Source organism: Canis lupus, chromosome 1, assembly GCF_003254725.2.
Source record: "Canis lupus dingo isolate Sandy chromosome 1, ASM325472v2, whole genome shotgun sequence".
Lineage (NCBI taxonomy): Eukaryota > Metazoa > Chordata > Mammalia > Carnivora > Canidae > Canis > Canis lupus.
In genome coordinates, this window is record NC_064243.1 from 83,519,926 (window position 1) to 83,545,530 (window position 25,605).

Below are 25,605 nucleotides of genomic sequence, written 5' to 3' on the forward strand. Positions count from 1 at the left end.
TTCCCTCATCGTCTCTGCCAATTCTCGTTTTGCAGGTTCCAGAAGGTCAGGAAGCATTTATTAAGCCTCTACTTAGTTACAGAAGTTGAATTTATAGCAGAAGTAAGAAAGAGAGGGTCCTACCCACGATATAATAAACACGGAAAATATCAGCCTCTTTGTTCTTTAATTCCTATCTGCCAAGCTCCCAGAAAGAAGAAATGGAGGATTTCTCAATCCATGCCACTTGGGATACATTCTAGAGAGGGGATGTCTCACACTATGTTGGGAAGTGCTTCTGCAGCTGAATGCTAAGTCCTTTATAGCATAATCACTGCTTCTTCCAGGCTCCATGTAAGACCAGGGATCATTCTTAATTTTTGCATATGGTCATGTCAGCCATGAAACTGTTGATGAGATTCCCTCCCTTGCTGGGTTGGGTTTTTTCCCCCCACCCTGTATTTCTGTTTATCAAAGATTTTCATTATTGAGAATTAGGCCAGAATACTCACTTATCCAAATAAAAGAATAAAACAGGGAAAGAAAAGAAAGAAAAAATGTCATAAGTCAGAATGCACTGTGAACATTTTGTTCTTTTTTCCATTTAGTCTTCCATATATTTTTAGTTAAAATTATACAAGTTGGGGCCGCCTGGGTGACTCAGTTAAGTATATGACTTTCGATTTTTGTCTCTGGTCATGGTCATGAGATTTGAGTCCCACGTTGGGCTCTGTGGTCTGCATGGAGTCTGCTGGAGATTCCCTTTCCCTCTGCCCCTGCCCCCCTCAAAATAAATAAATAAAATCTTTTTTTTTTAATACTTTTTATTTATTTATGATAGTCACAGAGAGAGAGAGAGAGAGAGAGAGAGAGAGGCAGAGACACAGGCTGAGGGAGAAGCAGGCTCCATGCACTGGGAGCCCGACGTGGGACTCGATCCCGGGTCTCCAGGATCGCGCCCTGGGCCAAAGGCAGGCGCCAAACCGCTGCGCCACCCAGGGATCCCAATAAATAAAATCTTTAAAAAAATTATACAAGTTTATACATTACCCACCTTTACACACCAAAAATACTTTTCAAATAATTGCTATTTATAAATATTTGTAACTTTTATTGTTTCTCAACTTACAAAGTTTTTATACCAAATTTAAAAGCATAGAATATAGAACATAACAGACATACACATCCCCATGCCTACCATCAGAAATAGCCAAAGGAAATTACACTCTACAATGTAAGTATGATTTTTAATGGCTGCGTAATATTCTATCTCATAATGCAAGGAGTATTTGTCTGCGTTAGCATAGTGAAATCATAGTCTCTTTATGTACATTGCTTAATCGAATGTCCCAATGTTGCAGCCTTGTCACCATTTAGTTATTTTAATCATTTGCTAGGCTAAACAAAAAAATATTGTTACAATGTAGAGGAATCATTGTTTTAATTTCAATTTTCCTGCATACCTAATGAGGTGTAATATTTTTACCATGTCTCCTTATCTTTTGTATTTTATCTTTTGTGAATTGTCTGTTCATGTCCTTTGGAGTCTCTGTAATTTTTTCTGTAACAATTTGTGAAAGCTATGATTTATTAAGGGATACAAACATCACATTTGTTAGAATAATTTCTAACTTACTGCTTATTTTAAAATTTTATATTTTTATGTGTACGAGTTTGTTTTTATGTAACCAAACATGATGTATTTTGTAATTTGTTGTATTGTAAAGCTTAGAAAGCTGTATTAGTTTCTTAGGGCTGCCATAAGGAAGTATCAAGAATTGGGTGTCCTATGACAGCAGAAATAAAGCAGAAATAAATTGTCTCACAGTTCTGGAGGTTACAAATCCAAAATCAAGAAATTGGTAGGGCCATGCTTCCTCTGATGACTCTAGTAGAGAATCTTTCCTTGCTTCTTCTAGCTTCTGACATTTACTGGCAATCCTTGATATTCCTGAGCTCATAGATACATCACTGACGTCATAGGGTGGCTTCTCCCTGTGTATATTCACATCATCTTCTCACTGTGTCCAAATTTTCCTTCTCTAAGGACATCAGCCATAGTGGCTTAGGGCCTACTCTAATGACCTTGTTTTAACTTGATTATCTCTGTAGAGACCATATTTCCAAATGAGGTCTCATTCTAAGAGTACTAGGTGGTTAGGACTTCAACCTATTTCTTTTGGGATGGAGAGCACAAAACCCATCCCGTTATAGAAATATTTACAGATGGACAGATAATATTAACCAACATCTCCTTCATTCTTTTCCCTGTCTCTAAATCAGATATTCCATTTAATTAGATTCTATTTTCAATTTAACTTCTGACTTTCACAGCTGAAAATATCTTGCGTTGCTTTTACATGAATCAATGGCCGGACATTGTAATGTTGAGTTAAAGTATTCAAAATGACTTCAAAAATTTGCCACAGCCTTTCTCAGAATGTAGGTCTCTTAAAATGGGTTTTGTTTGAAGCTTGGGAAACCTATTTGAACTGTAGACTTGTATTGTTTTTAAGATCTATACGTTTATTTTCTAATTACATATTTACATACATTAATTCTGTTCCTCTCATTCTGGCTTCTTCCTCAAGATCTTCTTTTCCTATCCAGAAGAGCAAAGTGCTTGTCACTAGGAGATTTGGGGATGTTTGTCATGTAAATTAATGAATGTATTAACGAATACAATAGAGCTGATGCATGGAACTTTTGGAGGGATGACTAGCAGGAAGCTGGAAACATGGTTGTGAGATGTTAGAGAAATAAGGGCTAGAAAAGGAGACGTATCATGTCTCCTCATTGGGGCAATAGTGGGAATTATAGGAGGGCGTGAGGTCACCTGAGATGAGAAGACAGAAAACTCACCCAACTTGGGGAAGCATTTAGGCTGAGGCAGCTCCAAAAGATGGAAATAGGACAGGAGGAGAGCCAGGCAAGTTCCCACTGGCTTAACGACGTGTTTATTGGTTTTCTCTCTCCCTTTACCATCAGGGTTACAGAGATGTACTTCCAACTGAAAGAAATGAATGAAAAAGTGTCTTTTATAAAGGACTCTTTACTGTCCTTGGACAGCCAAGTGGGACATCTGCAGGACCTCTCTGCCCTGACAGTGGATACCCTAAAAGTCCTTTCTGCTGTTGACACCTTACAAGAGGATGAGGCTCTCCTGGCCAGCAGAAAACACTCTACTTGCAGAAAACTTCCCCACAGCTGGAGCAATGTCATCTGTGCAGGGGTTCTAGGCAGCGTGGAAGTCTCTGGGGAGAAGAAATACCAGTATTATAGCATGCCTCCTTCTTTGCTGCGGAGCCTGGCCAGAGGCCAGCACACCCTGAGAGTACAGAGGGGACCCCTTCTTGAGATCACAGACAATCTGAGAGAGGCTTCAAATATAAGAGATGAGCAGGAAAAGCAAGAAACAGAAACTGCTATAGTTGCTTCTGGGGTGTCCCTTCATGGGCAAGGGCAGCCGAAGTATGGCCAGTTTCTCCTGGTCCCTTCTGATCTAAAGCGAGTTCCTTTCTCTGCAGAAACTGACTTGCCTCTGTTCAGAGCATCCATGGAAGCAGGTACAAAGGTGCTGGCAACTGAACAGGTCCCCCAGGGTGAAGTGCCTGTTCATCTGACTTGGCAGACTCCAGCTGTCTCAGCTCAGGGCTCAGTGGCCGAACCCGAGGCACGGTACAGGTCAATCGCTCAGACACCGGCCAGACAAGACGAGGCGGAGCAAGGTCTCCCCACTCTGATTTGCACATCTGTGCCAATGCAAGTGACCTCCCTCCCCTCCCAAGTAGAGAGCATGGGAACTGGAGGTGGATATGTGAACTGGGCATTTTCAGAAGGTGATGAAACTGGTGTGTTTAGCATCAAGAAAAAATGGCAGACCTGCTTGGCCTCCACGAGTAACAGTGACTCTAAAGAGAGTGACCAAGGACAGAGGCAGATCCGGGCCAGATCTCTATCTGATAACTCATCAAGCTTGGCCCCTAGTAGTGACTGCTCAGAGGTAGGACCATGGCTACAGCCAGACACATCCTTTTGGATCAATCCTTTCCGCAGAGATAGGCCCTTCACTCGGAGTCATAGTTTGCGATTCCACAAGGAGGACAAACTGAAGATCTCTAAGATTAAAAGTAAGAAGTGAATTTTTTTTTTTAAATGTGGTCTTGAATTATTAAATTTTATGCATTGCTATTATTTTTAAAAAGTTGACCTCTGAGTGTATCCTCATTCTCCTCCCCCTTCTCCATTGCCTGTAAAACCAAATGGTTTCCTGCACAATCTTAAACTTTTTCATGCTAACCTTTTCCCTTACAGACCTTTCAAGATCCTCAGAGATAGGGCAGTTAGCATGGATCAAAACAAAAATGCTAATCAAGGATAAGAGATCGTCAAAGAAAAAGAAGAAAACACAAGGACTGCAGGTGCCAGTAAGTGTCTTTTGTGTTGTTGGCGATTGAGGTAGTAGCCTATCTTTGTTGGATTTCTCTGACTTTTAAAGCACCAGGCACACTATAAAATGCTGGTACTGGAAGGAGTGAAGATGTAAATTTAAGAGTCATCAGAGTGGATACACCACAGCTCATTTATCAGCTCACATGTTGAAGGACACTTGTGTTATTTTCAGTTTTGGGCTATTCCAAACAAAGCTGTTATGAACATTTGTGCACAAGGCTTTGTGTGGACATATGTTTCAATTTCTCTTTGGTAAATATTTAGGAGTGGAATGTCAGAGTCATATGGTAAGTATTTGTTTAATTTTAGAAGAAACTTCCAAACTGTTTTTCAAAGTGGCTGTACCATTTTACATTCCCACCAGTTTATAAGGAGTAGTTTGTAAGTGTTCCCGTGGTCGACATTCTCACCAATCCTTAGTATGCTCAGTCTTTTTAACTTAAGCCATAGTATGGGGTAGGTAGTGGCATCTCATGGTGTTTCATTTGCATTTCTGTAGTAATGAGTGTTGCATGGTGTCTTTTATGTGCTTATTTACCATCCATTATCTTTTTTTTTTTTTTTTTGGTGACCTATTTGAATATTTTGTCTATTTTAAAAATTGGGTTGTCTTCTTATTAAGTTGTCAGAAGTTTTTCTAGATATAAGCTCATTGTTGGATATATGTTTTGCAAATATTTTCTCTTGATCTTGCCTTTTACTTTTCATAAATATCTTTTGCAGTGTATACATTTTTTTATGTTGATGAAGTCCAGTATTTGTTTTTTTTCTTAAATAGTCTATGCTTTTTGTGTCCTATTTAAGAAAATTTGCAAAACCCGAGATCACTAAGATTTTCTCTTATGTTTTCTTGTAGAAGTTTCATAGTTTTTTCTCTTATTTTTAGGTCTAGCACCCATTTTGAGTTAATTATTGTATATGATGATAGGTAAGGATTGAGGTCCCTCCTTCTTTTCCTTTTTTCCTCCTCTCTCTTTCTTGCTTTGTTCCTTCCTTCCTCTTTCTCTCCTTTCCTTGAATACAAATAACAACTTTTCTACCATGTTCTGGTAAAAATATTGTCTTTTTCCTCTTGAGTTACCTTTTGACATCTTTGTCAAAAATTAATTGACCATGTATATCCTTAATATGTATGGATTTATTTGAGTCTATTCTATTCCATTTATATATGTCTAGGATAATATTGGACTATCTTGAATACTGTACTTTATATTAAATATTGAAATCATATAATGTGGGCCTGCCAAAGTTTTTCTTCCTTTTCAAAGTTCTGGTTTTTTTGGTGTTTTGTTTTGTTTTGTTTTTTGGCCATTCTAGTTTCTTTGCATTTCCACATATATTTAGACTCACTTTGGCAATTTTTACAGAAAAGCTTACTAGGGTGAGTGGAATTGCTGTGAATCAACTTGGGGAGAATTGGCATCTTAACAATAATAAGTTTTTTGTTCCATGAACATGATATGTCTATTTATTTAGATATTTCTCAATTTCTCTCAGCAGTGTTTTGTAGTTTTCAATATATAGTTCTTGCATGTTTTTTAAAGATGTTTCCCTAAGTATTTAATATATTTTATTTTATTATAAATGCAATTATAAAAATTTCTGATTATTTGTTGGTGGTATATGGAAATACATATATTTTAAAGATTTATTTATTTGAGAGAGGGGGAGAGAGAATGTGAGCTGTAGGAGGAGGGGCAGAGGGAGAGAGTCTTTGAGCAGATTCCTTGTTGAATGTGGAACATAACACAGGGCTTGATCCCATGACCCATGAGATCATGATCTAAGCTGAAACCAAGAGTTAGACACTTAATCAACTGAGCCACCCAGACGCCCCTAGAAATATATTTTCAAAATGTTGATTTTATACCACACAGTCTTGCTAAATTTACTAATTTGTTTGAGTAAGTTTTGTTGCTTCTGTAGGATTTCCTATATAAATGGTCATGTTATCTACAAATGAAGATAGTTTCACTTTTTAAATTTACTTTTTACCTTTTATTTATTTTTCTTGCCTTCTTACACTGGCTAGAATCTCTAGTAAAATATTGAATAAAAGTGGCAATAGTAGATAACCTTTCTTTGTCTCTGCTTTTAGGAAGCATTTAGGCTTTTACCAGTAAGTATGATTCTAGCTATACTTTTTTACATAAATGCCCTTTATCAAGTTAACTTCCCTTCTACACCTAGTTTCTGAAAATTTTTGTCATTAATAGAGATTAGCATTTGTCAAATGCTTTATCTGAACCTACTGATATAATCAGATGGTTTTTCCTTTTTATTGTTAATATAATTAATTATATTAATCAATTTTATAATGCAGAAGTTCTATTTAGAATATTAAGTAAACTTGGTTAGGATGAACCCTTCTTGACCATGATGTATTATCTTTTTTGTATATTTATTTTGCTAAAATCCTAATAAGATTTTTTGCATCTGTATTTTTGAGGAATATTTGTCTATAGATCTCTTTTCCTGTAATGTCTTTGTCTGGTTTTGGTATCAGGGTGATGCTGGGCTTATTGACTGAGTTGGGGTGTTCCCTCTTCAATTTTCTAGGTGAGTTTATATAGAATTGATACTATTTCAATTTTTATTGTTTGGTAGAATGGTAGAATTAACCAAAGAAATCATCTTTGTGGGAAAGTTTTTAGCTACAAATTCAATTTCTGTAATAGAGATAGGACTATTTAGGTTATCTGATTCATCTTGAGCGAACTTTGTATCTTTCAATTTGTCCATTTCATTTGTTGAATCTATTGGCATATAGTATTTATAATATTGTTTCCTTACTCCCTTATTGTCTGTGGGGTTTGTAATGACATCAATTCTCTCATTTCTAATATTTTGTATTTGTATTTCTCTTTGTTTCATGATTAGTCTGGCTACTGGCTTATCTGCTTTATTGATCTTTTCAAAGAACCAGTACTTGGTTTCATTGATTTGTCTCTGAATATTCTTTCATTGATTTCTGCTCTATTATTTCTTTTGTTTACTTGGGGTTTAATTTGCTCTATTTTTTTCTAGTTTGTTAAGATAGAAGCTTTGATCATTGATTTAGACTGTCTTCTTCTCTAATACAGGCATTTAGTGCTATAAAATTCCCTCTAATCATTGTGTTAGCTATATCCCACAAATTCCAAAGTGTTCTGTTCACATTTTCATTTAGTGAATCTTTTTATTCGTTATTAAGTAGCCTTAGATCTGACTTAGTAATTCCATAGGACTTCATCTTTCATGATCTTAATGCCCTGCTTCATTTTTCCATATAATAATCTGGTTGCATTTTTTAAAGCACCTCAGCTCTTTTTAGAATGAGAAGCAGAAGCAAAGAGAAAAGTATTAAGAAAATTATGTAAAATTACCTTTTTTTGCAGGGGAAGATTTAGCTTGTAAAGACTCTTTTTCAGGGAAAATGATATGAGTTGCTGGAATCTTACAAAATATGAATTCAATAGATTTGTTTTTTTGCAATCATTAAAGTGGCCAGAATTTAACTAGAAATTGAAACCAGGCTTAGGTACTAATAATTTGCATTTGCTTATTGCTTAGTATTTTGTCAATTTATCTCATTTCTTCTCTGTCTTCGGTTAGTACATATGGCAGCCATTAGTGTTGATTATCTGTTATTTTAATGACAAAAGGAAAGTGGCTCACAGACATTAAGTGATTTATCGAAGTTCACATAAAGTTATAGATCTCTAGAATTCCAACACAAGTCCTTTTTGGATCCAAGCCTTATGGTTTTTTGCTCTACGCCACTGGTTCTAAAATTGTGGTCTTCTATCAGCAGTATTAGCATTATCTGGGAACTTGTTAGACATGCAGATTCTTTCTCCCTCTAGGCCTACTGAATCATGAATCTTGGAGGTGGGACCCAGTGATTTGTGGTTTAGCATTGCCTTGAGTGATTCTGATGGACACTCAAGTTTGAGGACTGCTGCCCCCACCCTTGTTCTCAGTCATGACCACAAAGAATAATCATGGGTGCTTGTGTCCTGCCAGCTTGACTAATGGAAATTTTCAAAGATTTCCAGGTGATTCTAATGCGCAGCCAATGTTAACAACCGCTGCTGTTCACCATAGTACCTCTATGAGTCACATTAATGACTCAAAATGTTTTCAGGTTAATGTCACTACGTTCCAACAAGTGTCTTTCTCTCCAGGTCATAACGGTCGACACCTGCTCTCAAAATGACCAATTGGATTCAGAGCCAGGAGAAAATAAAATCTCAGAAGAAGAGGTCTGCAGCAAGAACTGGCTCACAGTGTCCAAATTTAATCAGATAAGTATGTAACAGTCTAGACTCTTGGATCTCAAAAACTGTGAGAAAGTTTCCTCATGATACTCCTGGACCACCCAAACTTAAATTCAATTAGCCAACATATAGTACATCATTAGTTTCAGATGTAGAGTTCAGTCATTCATCAGTTGCATATAACACCCGTGCTCATCACATCACCCCAGTCACCCCATCCCCTCATCCACCTCCCCTCCAGCAACCCTCAGTTTGTTTCCCAGAGTTAAGAGTCTCTTATGATTTGTCTCCCTCTCTTTTATTTTCCATTCAGTTTTCCCTCCCTTCCCTTATGATCCTCCGCACTATTTCTTATACTCCGCATGTGAGTGATTGACTTATTTCATTTAGCATAATACCTTCCAGTTCCATCTATATTGATGTAAATGGTAGATATTCATCCTTTCTGATGGCTGAGTAATATTCCATTTTGTGTGTGTGTGTATCTATATATATGCGTATATATGTACACATCTTTTTATTTATTATTAGGAAGCCTTAGATCTGACTTAGTAATTCCATAGGACTTCATCTTTCTAAGGCTTCCTTAGGTTCTATCCATGTTGTAGCTCTATCATGTTCAACATGGGGTTCTGCAGGACACCTCCATAGCTGCCATGGCAAGAGGGAATGCAATTGGTATCCAGATTTTGTTTATCCATTCATCTATCAATGGACACTTGAGTTGTTTCCACCTCTTTCCTATTGTGAATAATGCTTCTATGAACCTGAGTGCAAATACCTTCTTCAATGTGACCTCTTCTCTACCTTTAGTTATGGAGTTTGTTCTGCCTGTCTTCAGGTCAATTTTTGGAGTATTTAAGATGATTTGATAATTATCTAATTGTATTCTTGGGAAGAGGTGAGCCTAGGGTCCTTATACTTCATCACCACCTTCCTCACGCTCCCTCTTACTAATTTTTAAACAGGAGGAGCTATGTGATCAGGACTCATAAATATTTAAAATAATTTGGAATACTAAAACTAAGGTACAAATAGACACTATTGAAATTTATGATATGCTTCTTTAAAACCTTGCTTTGTCTTATGCTTGGTGGTTTTCAACCAATTGCCTATTTTGTACACCTTCCACCTCTCTTCTCTAGGACATTTGACAATGTCTGAAGACATTTTTGGTAATGCCAATTAAAGGAGGTACAGGTATTCTTGACCTCTAATGGCTAGAGGCCAGAGATGCTGCTAAACATCCTACAATGCATAGGATAGTGTCTTTCCTTCTGACAAAGAATTATCCAGCCCAAAATGTCAGGGCCACAGTTGAAAAACCCAAATTTATATTTTAAAATACTCAATTGTCTGTTAAATCACTGAGAATCAAGTGGACTCTAAGCTGAAAGAGACATTAAAAATTAAATTATTCAGAACTCCCTTAACCTACAGATATGACTTGATAGCTCAATTGTCTTGCCTTAAAATCACAGTTTATGAGAGCCTGTAATATTGAATAAATCAGGTCCCATATCTAAAGATATGATTCTAGAACCAATTGCAAATGTATTTATTTCATTTATAAATGTTTATTTATATCTTATATTTTTATAAATAGTTTAACTGATATTTAAGTTATTATGTCTTAAACTATTCAAGTTCTTTTTTGGTTGAGTTATAATTGACATATAACATTGTATTAGTTTTATGTGTAAGATGTAATGACTTGGTATATGTATATATTGTGGAATGATTACTACAATAAGTTAACAGTAATCACTTCATATAGTTATAATTTTTTTATAATGAGAACTTTCCTAGATCTATTCTCTCAGCAACTTTCAAATATACAATATTGTTAATTATAGTCACCATGCTGTACATTAGATCCCCAAGACTTAGTTACCTTACAATTGGAAGTCTGTACCTGAGACCACCTTCACCCATTTCACTCAACCTCCACTCCCAAGTTATTGAGTTTTTCCTAATGACTTTCGAATAGAGAAAGATGCAGGTGATAGTGGGGATTTGGGTAAAGAATCTCAAGTCTGATGATAAGAATGGGAATGAAGATGTAGGGAAATAGGCTGACTCCAGGCGCCAAATTAATCTGAGGAGATAAGGAGGCCCAGTATCTACCTTGAACTACACTCTGAATTAAGAATTTTATTGTTTTGAAGTGTATCTCAGTTACGAATTAATTGAAAAAGAATTTAAAAATAAATTTTGAGGGTTGGGTGATACGCTGTCAGGTAGCTCTTCCTGAATACAAAAAGTTCTGAGGAATGTAACTATGAAAAGGAAGTTAAAAATAATATTTCCTATAAATATTTTATCTTAATTTTAATTCTGTGCTCTCAGTAAAACCATATTGATCATATGATATTTATGCTATTACAAAAATATCATATGAATTTTGTGATTTTTTTTCCAATAGGTTTTTTTTGCTCTTTGTGTGTGTGTATTTTTGTCACAAAATCATTAGAGAAAAAAGTTACTGGTACCCCCTACATTTAGCCAAGGACTCTTAATAGCATTATTCTCAGAATTAATCCAATTGAAAAATTATTATTGAGCACTTACTGCATGCCTGTGATTTTATAGGTACCAGTATAAAAACTAACGACAATAATGATCCTTGCCTCCTTTTTAAGAAAGAGCTGAAAACGAAACACATCTCCTGGCAATCTTTTCTATCTTTTGCTTATGTTTTGTTTTATTTTTTCAAGTAGGCTACTATGATGCTTGATACAATTGTTAAGGAAGGATTTCTAACAATTTGGAATGACAATTTTATGTGTTTTGAATAAAGCATGGACAATAGGGTGCAGGAGAAGGTGAATGTAAAAAGAATTGGTAAAAGTGTTCTTCTGCAGGGAGGATTCAAGTTATGGATCATTTAGTTCTTGACTTTGATTAGGGAGCATAAATGATTATAAATGCACAGGAAATTACTGATGAATAGAAATGTTGTAGGATATATAGCTTTCAACCACTTGAGAAAAAAAAGGACAAAAGAATCTTGGTACCACTTGCTAAAAAGAGAAAAAGAAGCTATATTCAAATTTAGATGAATGCACTATGTTCAGATCTTTCTATTTAGGAATGTGATTTGAATGTAACACATTTTTATGTATTCTCTAATTTTTTTTCTTTCTTTTAACAAGGTCTAGAACCCTCTCTATATCAGAAAATGAAAACTAAAGAAAAGGAACAGCATGCCATACAAGTCAGTGATTATGTAAAGCAGTCTCAAGAGGTAAAAATATCTTATTTGATATTAAAAAAAATTTATGCACATACGTCTCTAACTCCTTGACCATGTCTGTTTTACCTTTATGTCTCTTAATTGGCTCTTACTTTTTATTGGTATTACATTTAATCCTTGCTTTGAATATATGTTCAGTTTTTTCACTTCCCTCACACTGCCCGCCACCCCCCCACCCCACAACCTTTATGCTTTCCTTGTTGTTTTTCTCCATGCAATTTATCTGTCCACCTAGTAATTTATGGTGGGTGTTTTTAACATGAAAGATAAATAATTCAGAAGTTTTCGAAACTGTTTTGAAATATATGACTGTTGCCATGTGGGAGAAAAATAGGTATTTTCAATACGTGTTAAGAGGCGGAGTTAGAGTCAACATATAGAAACTACAGGGAGGCAGATTTCAGCCCAATTTGAGGAGGAATTTTTAGCAATTGGAACTTTCTAAGGATGGAATGGTTTATTTCTGGAAGTAGTAAGTTCCTTGCTTAGGGTGGTTAGTCAAACAGGCTGAGCAAACCTCCTTGCAGATGTGTCGAAGGGGCTTTGGGCATTGCAGGGTAAAGGACCCTCCGACACTGAGGTTTTCTGATTTTATGGTCATTTTTCCTTACTACCCGCAAATATGTGCCTGTTTTACTGCCATCTACCATGTGGGAAGCGTGGTCTAGTTAAACTAACCCCAAAAATCTAATTTTGGTCTTGGTTTGAACATTATTTCTATGAACTTGGGAACACTTTCCACATTACTTTTATGTACGAAGTTAATAACCTCATGAGTATTATCTGTGGAAAGTTTTGAAAATAAAATGTAAGACTGCTTGCAAGTGAGTGGAGGCAATAACCTGTCTGCCATGTGCTAGGTTTCAGAGCTATGTATATTAATTAACATCTGAGCTTCAGTAACTGTATCTCTAAAATGGGGTTAATGCCATCCTTTTGAGATTATTGTTTGAGGATAACAAAATAACACCAGAGCAAATGCCTAGAGTGATACGTGGAATATAGTAGGTTTCAAGAAGTAACAGTTGAATCCAAACAGGAAATAGAATGATAAATTCAAAGTAATGTTATTCTAAATAATCATCCACTGAAACAACAATGTTTGGACAAAGGGCATAGAGATATAATGACTGATGTTTCTTGTCAACTTAGACCTTCATCCCTTCTTTTTTTATCATTAACTGTTTACTCTCATTTCTGCAAAAATCATTGTATAAAATACATTTTCTCTATGATGTCCCCATAAAAGTAATTTCATTCTATTAAAGTCAGTCAACACACTGAATTATGCAGATATTGTGCTAACATTATGCATCTTTCCAACTTGAGTTGAGTGCATCCAGTAAGAGAAATATTGAGCTGGAGGAAGGGTCAAAAAAAGTAAACCTCCAAGGCATGTGTTTTGCAAATGTATTTCTGGGGTAGGAGACTGTTGGGTAAACATGTAATGACCTTTCCCTTCTTCTTAGGATCTGAGCAAAAATTCATTGTGGAACTCTAGGAGCACTAACCTCCCTAGGAACTCCCCGTGAGTATTTTTAAATGTGTGTTTTAAGTATCCTTAGCTGCTATTTTTTTTTTAACCTTATGTGGAACAAAGGTTTCATTGGGTCAGAAAAATAGGGGGGAAAAGTATTTCCAATGACAATATTTTTCTTTTGTCAGCCAGAAGGAAAATAATTTATTCTCCAAGTTTTCCCGTCTCTTGGCAATAAGAGCTCCCTTAAATGCCTTTTAAGAATATAATGAAACATGTTCTACCACAGCAACCTAACCATTTGCCTTTTCAATGTCAAAAATAAAAGCACATGTGGAATAATGAGTATCCTATCTTTTCTGACAGAAAAGATTGTGAAATTTGCATTAAAGAGTAGGAACAAATCTGTCTGGCCTAAGGAAAAAGACTGAAGGCCTGATAGTCTTCTTTTTAGATTATTTTTTCAAATTTTTAATTTTAGTTTATGAGGTTAATCTTTTTTATTTTTGGTCTCTCATGAACATCCAAAGTGTCTGTCTTTAAAGCAGAACCCATTGAGGATTAAGCCAAAGGGAAGATAGGGATCAAAAGAGAGAGAGGAGCTACCAAACTCACATGGTTGGAGGCTGGAGTATTTTCCTGGAATTTTGTTTATTCAGAGCAATAAAATTTGAAAACCAGCCAAGCAAAATTATTGCATTTCATTTGCAGTGTTTTCTGGACTTTTCTAGTTATATCATCAAATTGTCCATATGGCTATGGGAGCAGAATTCAAAACCATCTATTGTATGAAGGGCCAGTTGATACCAAGTAGGTGGAACATGACTTGGAGTTTGCAGCCAGCTCTATTTGAGATGGACTTTTTTCTGGAACTCCCATCCAGGCATGTCTCTGTGCAAGCCTGCCTCTAGACTTCAAGTGCACATGACTCTCTCCTCCCAGAGGTTCGGTAGTTGGTGCTCATGCAGAGTAGTGGGCTATTGCAGCATGAAATTAAACAATAATTGTAATTGTACTCTCTTCCCTAAGGACCTTCAATACCAGAGATATTCTTTGAACGCATTTATTCAGACTTGCCCATGGCCACGTGTGCACTTGAGCAGGGCAAGTAACAATTTGCAGAGAGCTAATTTCAGCCTGCCAACATTTAGGAGCCACGTGGGCTAATGAAACTGATTTGTAGGCTTGTCCGGAGACATTCGCAGACTCATTTGTAGGCTTTTTCATTGCATAGTTCAGGAACCCTTTAGTTTAATTGATCCAGAACAACACAAACACAGTTAAATCTTATATATCTCTTGTGTTCATATAGCTAATTAAAAACAAAATCCAACAACTGCTTTCCGGTTAGCTTAGGGCATGCACTTTAAGTGAATTGCACACATATGCAATGCCCGTTTTTCTATGAAAATAGTTGTAGGGTTGTAAACCATTTCTCTACTGATAGAGATTGGGGTCCAATGACACTTTTCTTTCAAAGAAAATAACACACACACACACACACACACAGACATATAGATGCTGTATTGTTACTGTTGCACTTACTTTTCCTTTCTTTGGTCATTGAAAAATTTAAAGCATTATCTAAACAACTTTAATTTTTCGAACAGGTTGAGAAGTTCAAATGCAGCTGACAGTAAGTTTTTATATTTAAAGATCTTATTCTTTTCAACTTGTTGATGGTGACTTTCACTCTCCTGAGATTTTCATAGCTCTTGAAATTCTATATGGGATTTTTGTCTAGTGTATGAAGGAGAACTTTCAGTAGAAAAGTAGAAAGTTGATTTGTCTTTCTCCATGTAAATCAGGACTGAGGTCTTGTTCACAGATATTTTTAATTGACTAGTTCTGACAGTGATTTTCCAGTGTTCTTCATCAGTGAGGGTGTTGGCACTGAGCTCGTTTTGACTCTTGGACAACTCTTACCATCACTCTTTCACATATCACTCCTGAAGAGCTCTTCATCTTTTTTTTTTTTAAAGATTTTATTTATTAGAAACAGAGAGAGAGAGAGAGAGAGAGAGAGAGAGGCAGAGACATAGGCAGAGAGAAGCAGGCTCCATGCAGGGAGCCTGATGTGGGACTCGATCCCAGGTCTCCAGGATCAGGCCCTGGGCTGAAGGCAGCGCTAACTAAACCACTGAGCCACCAGGGCTGCCCCAAGAGCTGTTCATCTTTATGTGGATACCTTTTTCTACCTGGCCTCCGTAGGACTCTGTGGCTGAGTAGGGCTGGGTCGTGTGAGATGACTCCCTGGCAAAGCCACTGTCAAGGCTGTTCTCAAACTCTACCATAGACTATGAGCTCCTCTCCATGTTCTTGACCTCATGATGTGGATTGGGCTCCTTCTCTTCCATGGCCCTGTGCATCCCACTCTGTTTTCCAGCAGCTTCTGTGCAGCAGTCCTTCTCCTCCAACTACAAACATACTTAAGTCATTTTCCATACAGAAGAAATAACCATTTTCTTGATGTTACCTAACGTTCACACTGCCACTCCTGTCCACATCCAAATTAATGAAAATACATTATCATCTTCCCTGCCTGGTGTCTGTGGCCACCATGACTGAAGCTGCTAAATCACACAACCTCTTTTTAGACCTCATGGAACTTGCAGCATTTGACATCCTTGACCATTTTATCCATTTTTGAAGTTTCTTTGAGGCTGTTCTTAATTGTATTACTTTGTTGACTGTTGTCATTGATCACTGACTCTTCCTTTACCCAAACTGGGACTCTGAGTTCATGTGCAATGACTTTCCTTCCCAGTCATCAACTCTGCCATCTCAGCCATCAGCTTTGCCTCTGTACTACCCACAGCCCCATCCTTAGAAGCTGTCTGTGTTGCTCTACCCCACAGCTTCTGCCTTAGGGCCTCCAACATTTTTTTTCCTATATAAAAAGTTTTGCCCTCCATTTTATGTTAGCGTTCTGTTTGGTTTCTCTCCCTTTGCACGTCCCCATGCTTCCACCGGAATTATCTTTCTGAACAATAAATCGTCACCTATTTTGAAGCTTCCAGTGGCTTCCCATTACCTACAGGATAGGCTGCAAATCCCTTTAGTCGTTTTCAATGCTCTCGACAGCTTGGCCCTCGTCCAGATTTCCAGGCTCATGTTCATTCTTTCACTCAACATTTCTGCCATGCAGAATACGACCACCTATCTATTTACCCCTTCATTTGAGTGTCTACAAGGTATCTCAAACAAAACATGCCACATTCCTTACTTATCTTATGAAATGGAAACTGCACCTTTCCAATTACTGAGGCCAAAGTCTCCATCATATTTGACTCCTGCTTTCTCACATCCCCACTTCCAAACCATCAGTAAATCCTTCAAAATATATCAAGAAACTGATCACTTTGCTACCTCCACATACCACTCTTTATATCCTCCTGGATTATAGTATTACCTCCAAACTATTGCTTTCTGACAGTCTGTTTCCAGACCCCAGCCAGAATAACACTTTTAAATACAAAGTCAGATCGAGTCACACTTCTGCTCAAATGTCATCTTATCTCACTCTGTAAAAGTGAAGTCCAAACGTGGTCTACAAAGCCCTGTTGATCTGCTGCTTCTCCTCCAACTCTCCAATTCCATTTCCTGTCAGCACAGTCCACTCTGACTACACTCTCCATAGTCCTGCCTCAGGACATTTGCACCTGCTGTCACCTCTGCCTGGAATACCCTTCAGTTTTCCATATGACCTATTTCTCTCTTCAGGTCTATGCTCAAATTTCACCTTATTACAGAGGTCTTGACTTGCCATCCTTAAAATAATAACCTCTCTGATTCTCACAATTTCTAGCACTCTAACTAACTAACTAACTAAATATATAATTAGTTCCTTTATATATAAAATACTGTATGCACTATATATTTACATAATTATTTATTTTCTTTTTCCTCTCATTAGAAGGTAGCCAGAGATTTTATGTTTTTACACTGGTCTTTCTCTTAAACACATAGTAGGTGTTGAGTAAATATGTGCTGAATGAATGTGAACAAATTCTCACAGCTCCTTAAATGAGTCAGGATTGAAACTCAGCATTATCAGATTCAGATGCCTATGCTCTTTAAGAATATCACGTTGCTTGTCTATAAAGGTTCCATAAGCCTGTGTACACATCTATTATATTACTTTGCCAGCTGCGTTGTGACTATAGTTTACATGTCTTTGGCTCCTAGTATTTCTCATTTTCTCTTTTCTAGAGTGGGAGCCACAACTTCTTCACATCTGTCTTGGCTAGTATGACCTATAGTGGGAGCTGAATACTTTTTAATTTTTATTATTGAATGAACTCAAAAGAAAGGGTCCTTTCTGCTGATCTTACTTTATACTAAGCACCCCCTAAGGAAGGGAGTTTTGTTCCTTTCCTTATCCAGCAACAAGAAGCCAGAGAGATCTGTGAAATTGGACTCATTATGCTGCTTACTCTACTAGGTATAAAGCAGTTACCACCATGAGACTAAGGCTCTCTACTTTAATTTTAATTTTATGAAATGGCAAAACTGTTGCAAAGGATTTATAATTTAGGACTTGAGGAGATAGAAGAGAACCAGTTAAACTTGCAGGAAGTGGTCCCCATGAACAAGTCCCTTGGTGTCATATCCTCCGCCCCCTCCTTTGTTTCTGGTATATGCCTCTTAATTTGTTTTCATCACTTTATTGTCATTTTAGGTCAGTGAAGTAGACTGCTAATAACTTGGTATTAATAATGTCTTTATATGGGTACTGCATCTTGGTGGGAGCTCAGAGAATTGTGCTTTTGGGATGTCATGAAGTGTGATGGGCAGCCCAGTGCTTTCTGCAACCCAGAGGTGTAATTGGTTCGGAGGAAATACATCTTTGAGGCTAATATTACCTGTCTTTCTTCAATTCCCCATATAAATATGTTTGGAGATATTACATTGGTGATTGGAAGCTGTCAGGATACCATGCCCAATAATGTGGTTAAAGGATATTAGGAAATCTTTCTCAAATACTGAGGAGCCATTCCGATTAACCTGTTCGATAATAACTTTGAAGGCAATATATTCATAAGCATGTATTTATCTCCAGCCCTGTAATTAAAATGCCAATCTTCTCTATAATTTCAGAAATCTCAGCCTCCTTAAAAAGCCCTCCAGAGCCTCACCATCATTATTCAGGTAGGATGCATGTGCATGTCAGACATGTCAGCTGAGCCAAACGTTTGTGATTCTGCAATTGTAAATAGAAATATTGATGAATTGCAAAGTATTGATATGATTCCCAACTTGAAAAGCTGTTGTTCACTCTCATGAGAAGAACATTTGGATTTCTTACCTTGTCATTTACTTGGAGAAACAAATTGTTAGGATTTAAGAGAATGTAGGATTGAGAAAAGAAAAATGTATTGGCAAGTTCTAAATGGTGACAAAGGGTGGCCTTGAAGTCTAAAAATTCCTTCCAAGTCCAAAGCCAGAGATCTTCATATTTTGGACTGGGGCCTGAAACTAGTTCTTTGAAGGAGGATTTTATACCCTCACTGGCCCTCAGCAAACCTAACCGCTAAATGAGTGCCAGCACCACTGAGAAAGTTCAACAAAGACACCGTATAAGGATGTTATTAAACAAGATGTCGAGGGTCTTGACTCTCATAAGCAGCATTGCTTCACAGTACTTCAGTTGTCTTTCTTTCAGAGTGGGAATAATTATACTTGCCCTTCCTGAGGAACAATCTGCCAGAGGGCTAGCTGAGAATTAAGAGAGAAACACTTTGAAATGCAAAGCAATGTAACAGCCCACTGGACTTGTGCCACTGGTTGGTCTTTTGCGTGTCATTGCGCTCAGCATTGGATGAGATGATATACGGGCAAGGCTTTTACACGGTCTAAAGCTCAGCACATGAGTAAAAGTTTACTGGTGTGACAGTTACCATTATTATTACATCAAGGACATGCGTTCAGGGTCCAGGAATAGACTGCCTTTTCCTAAATTCTCCTCAGTAGTGAACAGTGTTTCAGTGGATTCCAGGCTCTGCATTCCAGGCTCTTATAACTGGGTCTTTCAGCTCAGCAGTAATCCAATATTTTGACTCCAGCTGTCAACTTTGGAAAGTCTGGTGAAGAATACTGTAACTCATATTGACTCTGATCTGTTAGGAGACGGCTCTTAACAGGAAAATGCAGATCACTTGCTTCTAATTAAAATTGGCCTTTGGTTCTCTCTGGGAAAAGAAGCTGAACTGCGCAAAGTCAACAGTAGATGTCCCCACAGTCCACTGTGCATTAGATTGGCTCTGGAAAAAGAAAAACCAGAGAATGAAGACCACAGAACACTCTTTGAAAGAAAGTTCCACATATGTATGGATTAGTCTGTGATTTGGTATTCAGGAGAGTGGAGGTGATAGCCCTACCTCAGACCACGGTATATAATCTCATATAATCTTCAAGACGGGGGTATATCCTTCCCGTTTAAGGCATAGTTTATTTTAAAAGCTGGATTATGGATAATATTTTTGATGAAGGCAAAAATAAGGGGTCTTTGAAATAAAATAATTTAGTATTGTATGAATAGGTTGATGTGGGGGAGGCTTTCTGTCAATTCAGTCCACTGATGCATACTTAAAACAGTAAATCTGTTTTTGTTTGCAGCCATTGAAAGGAACAATTTAATGAGGCTTTCTCAGACTATACCATTTACACCAATCCAACTGTTTGGTGAGTGCCATTTCTACCTTCCTGAGGCTGTGCCAGAGCAGAGGCATACCATCTGATTAAATTGAAGGAGAAAGTACTTTGCATCATTTTAGTGGAAAATTTTGTTTTGCCAGTGGTTGCAGTGAGATTAATTTTCTAAAGTGGTAATTCTTGTTAACTGGTCAGCTAGCATCTAGGGTCAAAATCTAGTACTGTGGGGATGGGACCTATAATGAGCAGCAGTTGGGAAAAAAGCAATAATGTTGCACCTGGCATTCACTGATTTAAGGCTGGAAGTAAGTAGGAAAGAAAAGAACCAACCAACCATGTGTAATAAACACAGAAGAAAGCGATAAATGTCAATACAGTAAAAACTAACAGGCATCTGAAGAGAAATCTTTGTATATTGTTTTCAGTTTGTTTTGTCTCATGTAAACTAATTGCTCTTAGCTCAGATAGTAAATGTCATTTTTAAAGGCTAGAGTAGTAAAGAAAAACAAGCTCGCATTAAGCCAAGGCTACCAGAGTCTCTCTGTCCAGCCAACTGACAATATAACAAGGGTCCCCACTCTGTCCTAGATCTTAATTCTCTTCACACAGGGACAGATAGGTGGCTTCTGATCATGGATGCAAATGCCTTCTCCTTCCTCATGGCTCTGTGGCTGGTTTCATAACCCAGGAGCTGTACTGTAAATTCTCTAAGTATTTAGAACTCTGAACAGAACTCAGTGGCATTTATCTGGGCACCAAGAATAAATATTTGAAAATATGTTATTAAGAATTACCTAGATGTGTGTTTTTTTTTTTTTTTTTTTTGGTAGGCAATTCATTCAAGAGTGAATAAATACCTTTCTTTGTAAACCAGAATAGTATTAACAACAGCAAAAAAAGATATTTGAAACAGGTGTAAGAAGAAAATCAAATACAGGCTGGACAGAAGTTATGTATAGAATATGCTACTTCTGTTATAAAGCGTTAAACATTAGGAATCTAGGCTGAATTGCTTCCTGTTCAGCAGCCTAAAAGTGGAAGCTATCTGGGAGTTAAAGAGCATTTTGTGTGTAAAATCTTGTAAGTGGGATTGAGTTTGTGTCTGAAGTTCTAGGTCACATTAGCCAAATTAACATATTTAATCCTTACAACAACCCAGTGAGGTTGAGCATTATTTTTACCTTCATTTTACTCATCCGAAAAGGGAGGCTTTAAGTAACTTGTCCAAGGGCACAAAGGAAGGAGGGAGAGGCTCTGGGGTATGACTGTGGTGTTAACTCCAACTGTGTTAAACCATGAAGTCTCAGTGGGGTGATATCACCCCCAAGGGAGCAGAAACCTCTTTTTCCATATAAAACACATATATAAATAGGTATATACACTGTATGTAGATGCTGTGTGCGTACATACTGTATGTGTACATGCACATATATATATATGTGGTATATTTTTGGTATTAGAATATCATGGAAGGAGGAATTAGGAAAAAATAAGGCTTGTAAAGGGGATGATAATGAAAACATAGGGCTAAACTATCTCTTTGAAAGTATTTGTCTTTAACAAAGGAATCCTAGCCCTGCTACTTTGATTTTATTTGTCTCTACTTATAGTTTATAACAAGAACAACTTAATTCTTATGTATCATTTGATGCTTTGTCCCTTCCTTCCCTCTTCCACTCTCTCCCTTTATGGGACAAATAACATGGCCAAAATCCATGCCTTTATTCTCTACTTGTTCATGCATAATTGAAATTCCCATTCTCTCCTGATCATTTGGGAAACTAAACTGATTCTGAGTTGTTATTTAGGACATGGTAACCTGTTACAGACACACGATGTCATTGCACTTCTCACCTGTATTTCTTTTTGCAGCAGGAGAAGAAGTAACTGTCTACAGGCTGGAGGAGAGCTCCCCTCTGAACCTTGATAAAAGCATGTCTTCTTGGTCCCAGCGAGGGAGAGCTGCGATAATCCAGGTGTTGTCCCGTGAGGAGATGGATGGCGGGCTCCGTAAAGCCATGAGAGTCATCAGCACTTGGTCTGAGGACGATGTTCTCAAGCCAGGGCAGGTTTTCATTGTGAAGTCCTTTCTTCCTGAGGTGGTACAGTCATGGCACAAAATCTTCCAGGAGAGTACTGTGCTTCATCTTTGCCTCAGGGTAAGTCTGAGACCCAGAGCTTAGAGGGATAGGTCAAAGAAAGTTCTGGACTACACCCAGATACATAATTGTATGTATTATATACGTAATGATTGGAGGCCATTGATTATCTTTAATGCAGAGGACAGCCTATTCTGTTCCGAAAGTGGTGGTATTCCGTTATTTTTGTTTTGTAGAGGTTTTGGTTTTGGAGTGAAATGGAGTGTTGTGGGAGCTGAATGAGGTTAAAAATCATACTGGGGGGCCCTCTAGTTCTTCTATGATTATTGATTGCATGCATATGATAACAAACCAATATTTTTTATCATCGATGCTCCCTATTTTGTAGGAAATCCAACAACAACGAGCTGCTCAAAAACTAATCTATACCTTCAACCAAGTAAAACCACAAAACATTCCATACACACCAAGGTGAGTACAGGGAGTATGGGCACCATGATCCTTCATTTTAAGTGGGAATTTCTTTCAATTTCTTCTCAGCCCTCTTAGTCACGAGAAATGCCAGAGCTGTGGGGAAGTTCTCCATGATCTTATTTTTGGATTCTTTCTTCTATGGTTCTGTTAAAAAGAGAATTAGATGTCTCAGGAATAGCTTGACTTAAACACTGAACGTAAATGAGTGGAAAAGAGAAGCTTAGGCAGAGGCCATGACTAATGTCTCAGTTATGTGAAACATGAAGACCCTAGATGTAGTTCTTAATGTCCAGGAACATTATGGAAGAAAATGATTTCTATTTGAAGCACAGTTTCTTCCCCTGATATCTTAGAGAAATTAGGGACTTTCTGAGATTGAACTCTTGTTACTTTCACTTGAGTGTCTCAAGACACTGGCATTTATTTAGCAAGCCAGATATAACTTCATGCTGGGGGTGATAGTAAAGTGTTATTGTTTCAATTACAAGGAACTTTATAGAGCACAGTAAGAAAAGTTAAGTCTGATACTCATAAAGGAGTTGAAAGGTCTCCTCAAAGAGAAGGGAGGTGGGTAAATGTGGGGAAAATGCTTAATCTTTGCGTTCTGTCCCTGCCATAGAAAGGTGAGGCATGTGCATAGTTAGATAATTTCCCCTGCTGCTGTTTGGTAATGTAAGTCTTACCTTTGTTGCTTTGTGGGGACTCAGTGGCCTCCTTCCCCCCCGCCCCCACACTTACAGGTTCCTAGAAGTTTTCTTAATCTACTGCCATTCGGCCAACCAATGGTTGACCATTGAGAAGTACATGACAGGAGACTTCCGGAAGTACAACAACAACAACGGTGATGAAATTGCCCCCAGCAACACCTTGGAGGAGCTGATGTTGGCTTTCTCTCACTGGACCTATGAGTACACCCGGGGAGAGCTGTTGGTTTTAGATTTGCAAGGTGATTAATAGCCTAAGACTTCATACAAACATGAGGTACAGTTTGGGAAACATTGACAAACCAGGGATGGTTTGTCCATGTCGTTGTCACCTACATTTGACCTTGGTTCTTTCTTTGTAAAACCATCATTAAGGTATTCTAATGGAGACATTCCCTGATAGTGTATGTGTGTTTCTTAATTTGAAAATTGAAAGATTGTATCCATTTTCTGAATGTATTTATTATTTTTTAAATTGTCTAAAGTGTAAGGAACCAGACAGGTGGCCCAAGAAACCTTATAAGAACTAGGATGTGTAATGTATGGAGTTGCTCTACCTAGCTTTGAAGGGAGTTGAGGCATTTATTTCAGAGACATTGTGCGGTGATGATTGTGAGCACCTACTATGTTGTTTCTGACTTAGCACAAGAGAAAAATATAGGCAGATGATTAGCTGTCTAAAATTTAAATACATCTAAAACTTTTATCTAAATGGGGAATTATTTTTTTAAAAATTTATTTTAGGGAGAGAGAGCAAGAGTACTGCAGGGAGGGGTAGAGGGAAAGAGAGAGAGAGAAAGAGAGAGAGAGAGAGAGAATCCAAGCAAACTCTGTGCTGAGGGAAGAGATCCATGTGGGGTTCAGTCTCAAGACTCTTGAGATCATAACCTCAGCCGAAACCAAGAGTTGGTTGCTCAACCAACTGCACCACCCAGGCACCCCTAAATGAGGAATGATTTTTGTACCAAATTTTCTAGTTTTATGGCTTCACCTTGAACTTATATTCATAATAACACTTCAGCATGCATTTATACACATGGGAAAGTATAAATTCTGGGCATTTTTCAACTGAGATATATAATCCTGAGGCATTGTGAGCAATGTCCAGTAAATTCTGATTGAAATTTGTGTCATGTGTTCAAGGACGTGTATAGACTTTTTAAATGTACTGATTTTGAGCTCAGTGCTTTGGCAATTTATAATTTAGCTTGCTCTCTTTGCTGTGTACCTTGATATGACAGTTCATAAGAGTACAAACTCAGTCTGAGAGAGGTAACACAGTGCACTTATAATTAATGGAAGCCTTTGATCAGTGCATCTCCCCACTATCAACACCTCACATGTGACTTATAATCCTGCAGCACGAAACAGAGTATCTCTAGCAGACTTTCCTTGCAGACAGAACGAAATATGTATTCAGGTCAAAGTTTAGTCCTTGGGCTCACTGACTGGGGCTTTGGTTTAAATAAGGGATTTAGCCAGGGACTTTCAGAAGAGTTATCTCAGAAGCAGCACCTCAAGGTAGATTTTATAGGGAACGTAGGCCCAGAAAGTTTAAATAACTTGCCCAAGGTTGCACAGCTACTGAAGAGGGAGCCAGGTTGCAGACTGAAGCTGTTTTGACCATCTATATGTTCTTTCCTTCTCACTGTACTGTCTTTTATTTCTTTATGAGTTTCATAGGACATAATCATGTTATAGGTTCATTTAAACAGATTGGGCATAATCCTTGTCCTCTCTGACTTCCCCATCTCTCCAGTCCTGGGATTCTGTACCAAAAGCCAACCTTGGAGGCTAGGCACAACTGAGATATGTAATCCTGAGGCATTGCGAGCAATGTCCAGTAAATTCTGATCGAAATTTGTGCCATGTGTTCAAGGACGTGTATAGACTTTTTATTAATAAGTCTCTCTGTCTTTTCAGATCTGCACTGTTCACAGAGTTGAGTTATATTTCTAACCCTCAAACACAATATTTAGGGAAGCAATATAAACAAAGTTAAAACAGTCAACATGATTCAGCTTTTATTTTTTTTTTTTTTTTTTTTTTTTTTTTTATTTTTATTTTTTTTTATTTTTTTTTTTTTTATTGGTGTTCAATTTACTAACATACAGAATAACACCCAGTGCCCGTCACCCATTCACTCCCACCCCCCGCCCTCCTCCCCTTCCACCACCCCTAGTTCGTTTCCCAGAGTTAGCAGTCTTTATGTTCTGTCTCCCTTTCTGATATTTCCCACACATTTCTTCTC

General features: G+C 37.6%; 1 protein-coding gene across 1 annotated transcript in view; it reads left to right on the plus strand.

The window, feature by feature from the left end:
- The window catches only part of TRPM6 (transient receptor potential cation channel subfamily M member 6), a 137,159-nt gene that overhangs the window by 90,886 nt on the left and 20,668 nt on the right, over positions 1–25,605 (plus strand). The window contains exons 26-36 of the mRNA XM_025423303.3: positions 2,968–4,109; positions 4,294–4,406; positions 8,598–8,721; positions 11,846–11,937; positions 13,416–13,474; positions 15,034–15,059; positions 18,524–18,574; positions 20,042–20,107; positions 21,950–22,236; positions 22,565–22,647; positions 23,391–23,596. Coding sequence (XP_025279088.1) covers positions 2,968–4,109; positions 4,294–4,406; positions 8,598–8,721; positions 11,846–11,937; positions 13,416–13,474; positions 15,034–15,059; positions 18,524–18,574; positions 20,042–20,107; positions 21,950–22,236; positions 22,565–22,647; positions 23,391–23,596 — 2,249 coding nt within the window. The remainder of the gene's footprint in view (positions 1–2,967; positions 4,110–4,293; positions 4,407–8,597; positions 8,722–11,845; positions 11,938–13,415; positions 13,475–15,033; positions 15,060–18,523; positions 18,575–20,041; positions 20,108–21,949; positions 22,237–22,564; positions 22,648–23,390; positions 23,597–25,605) is intronic.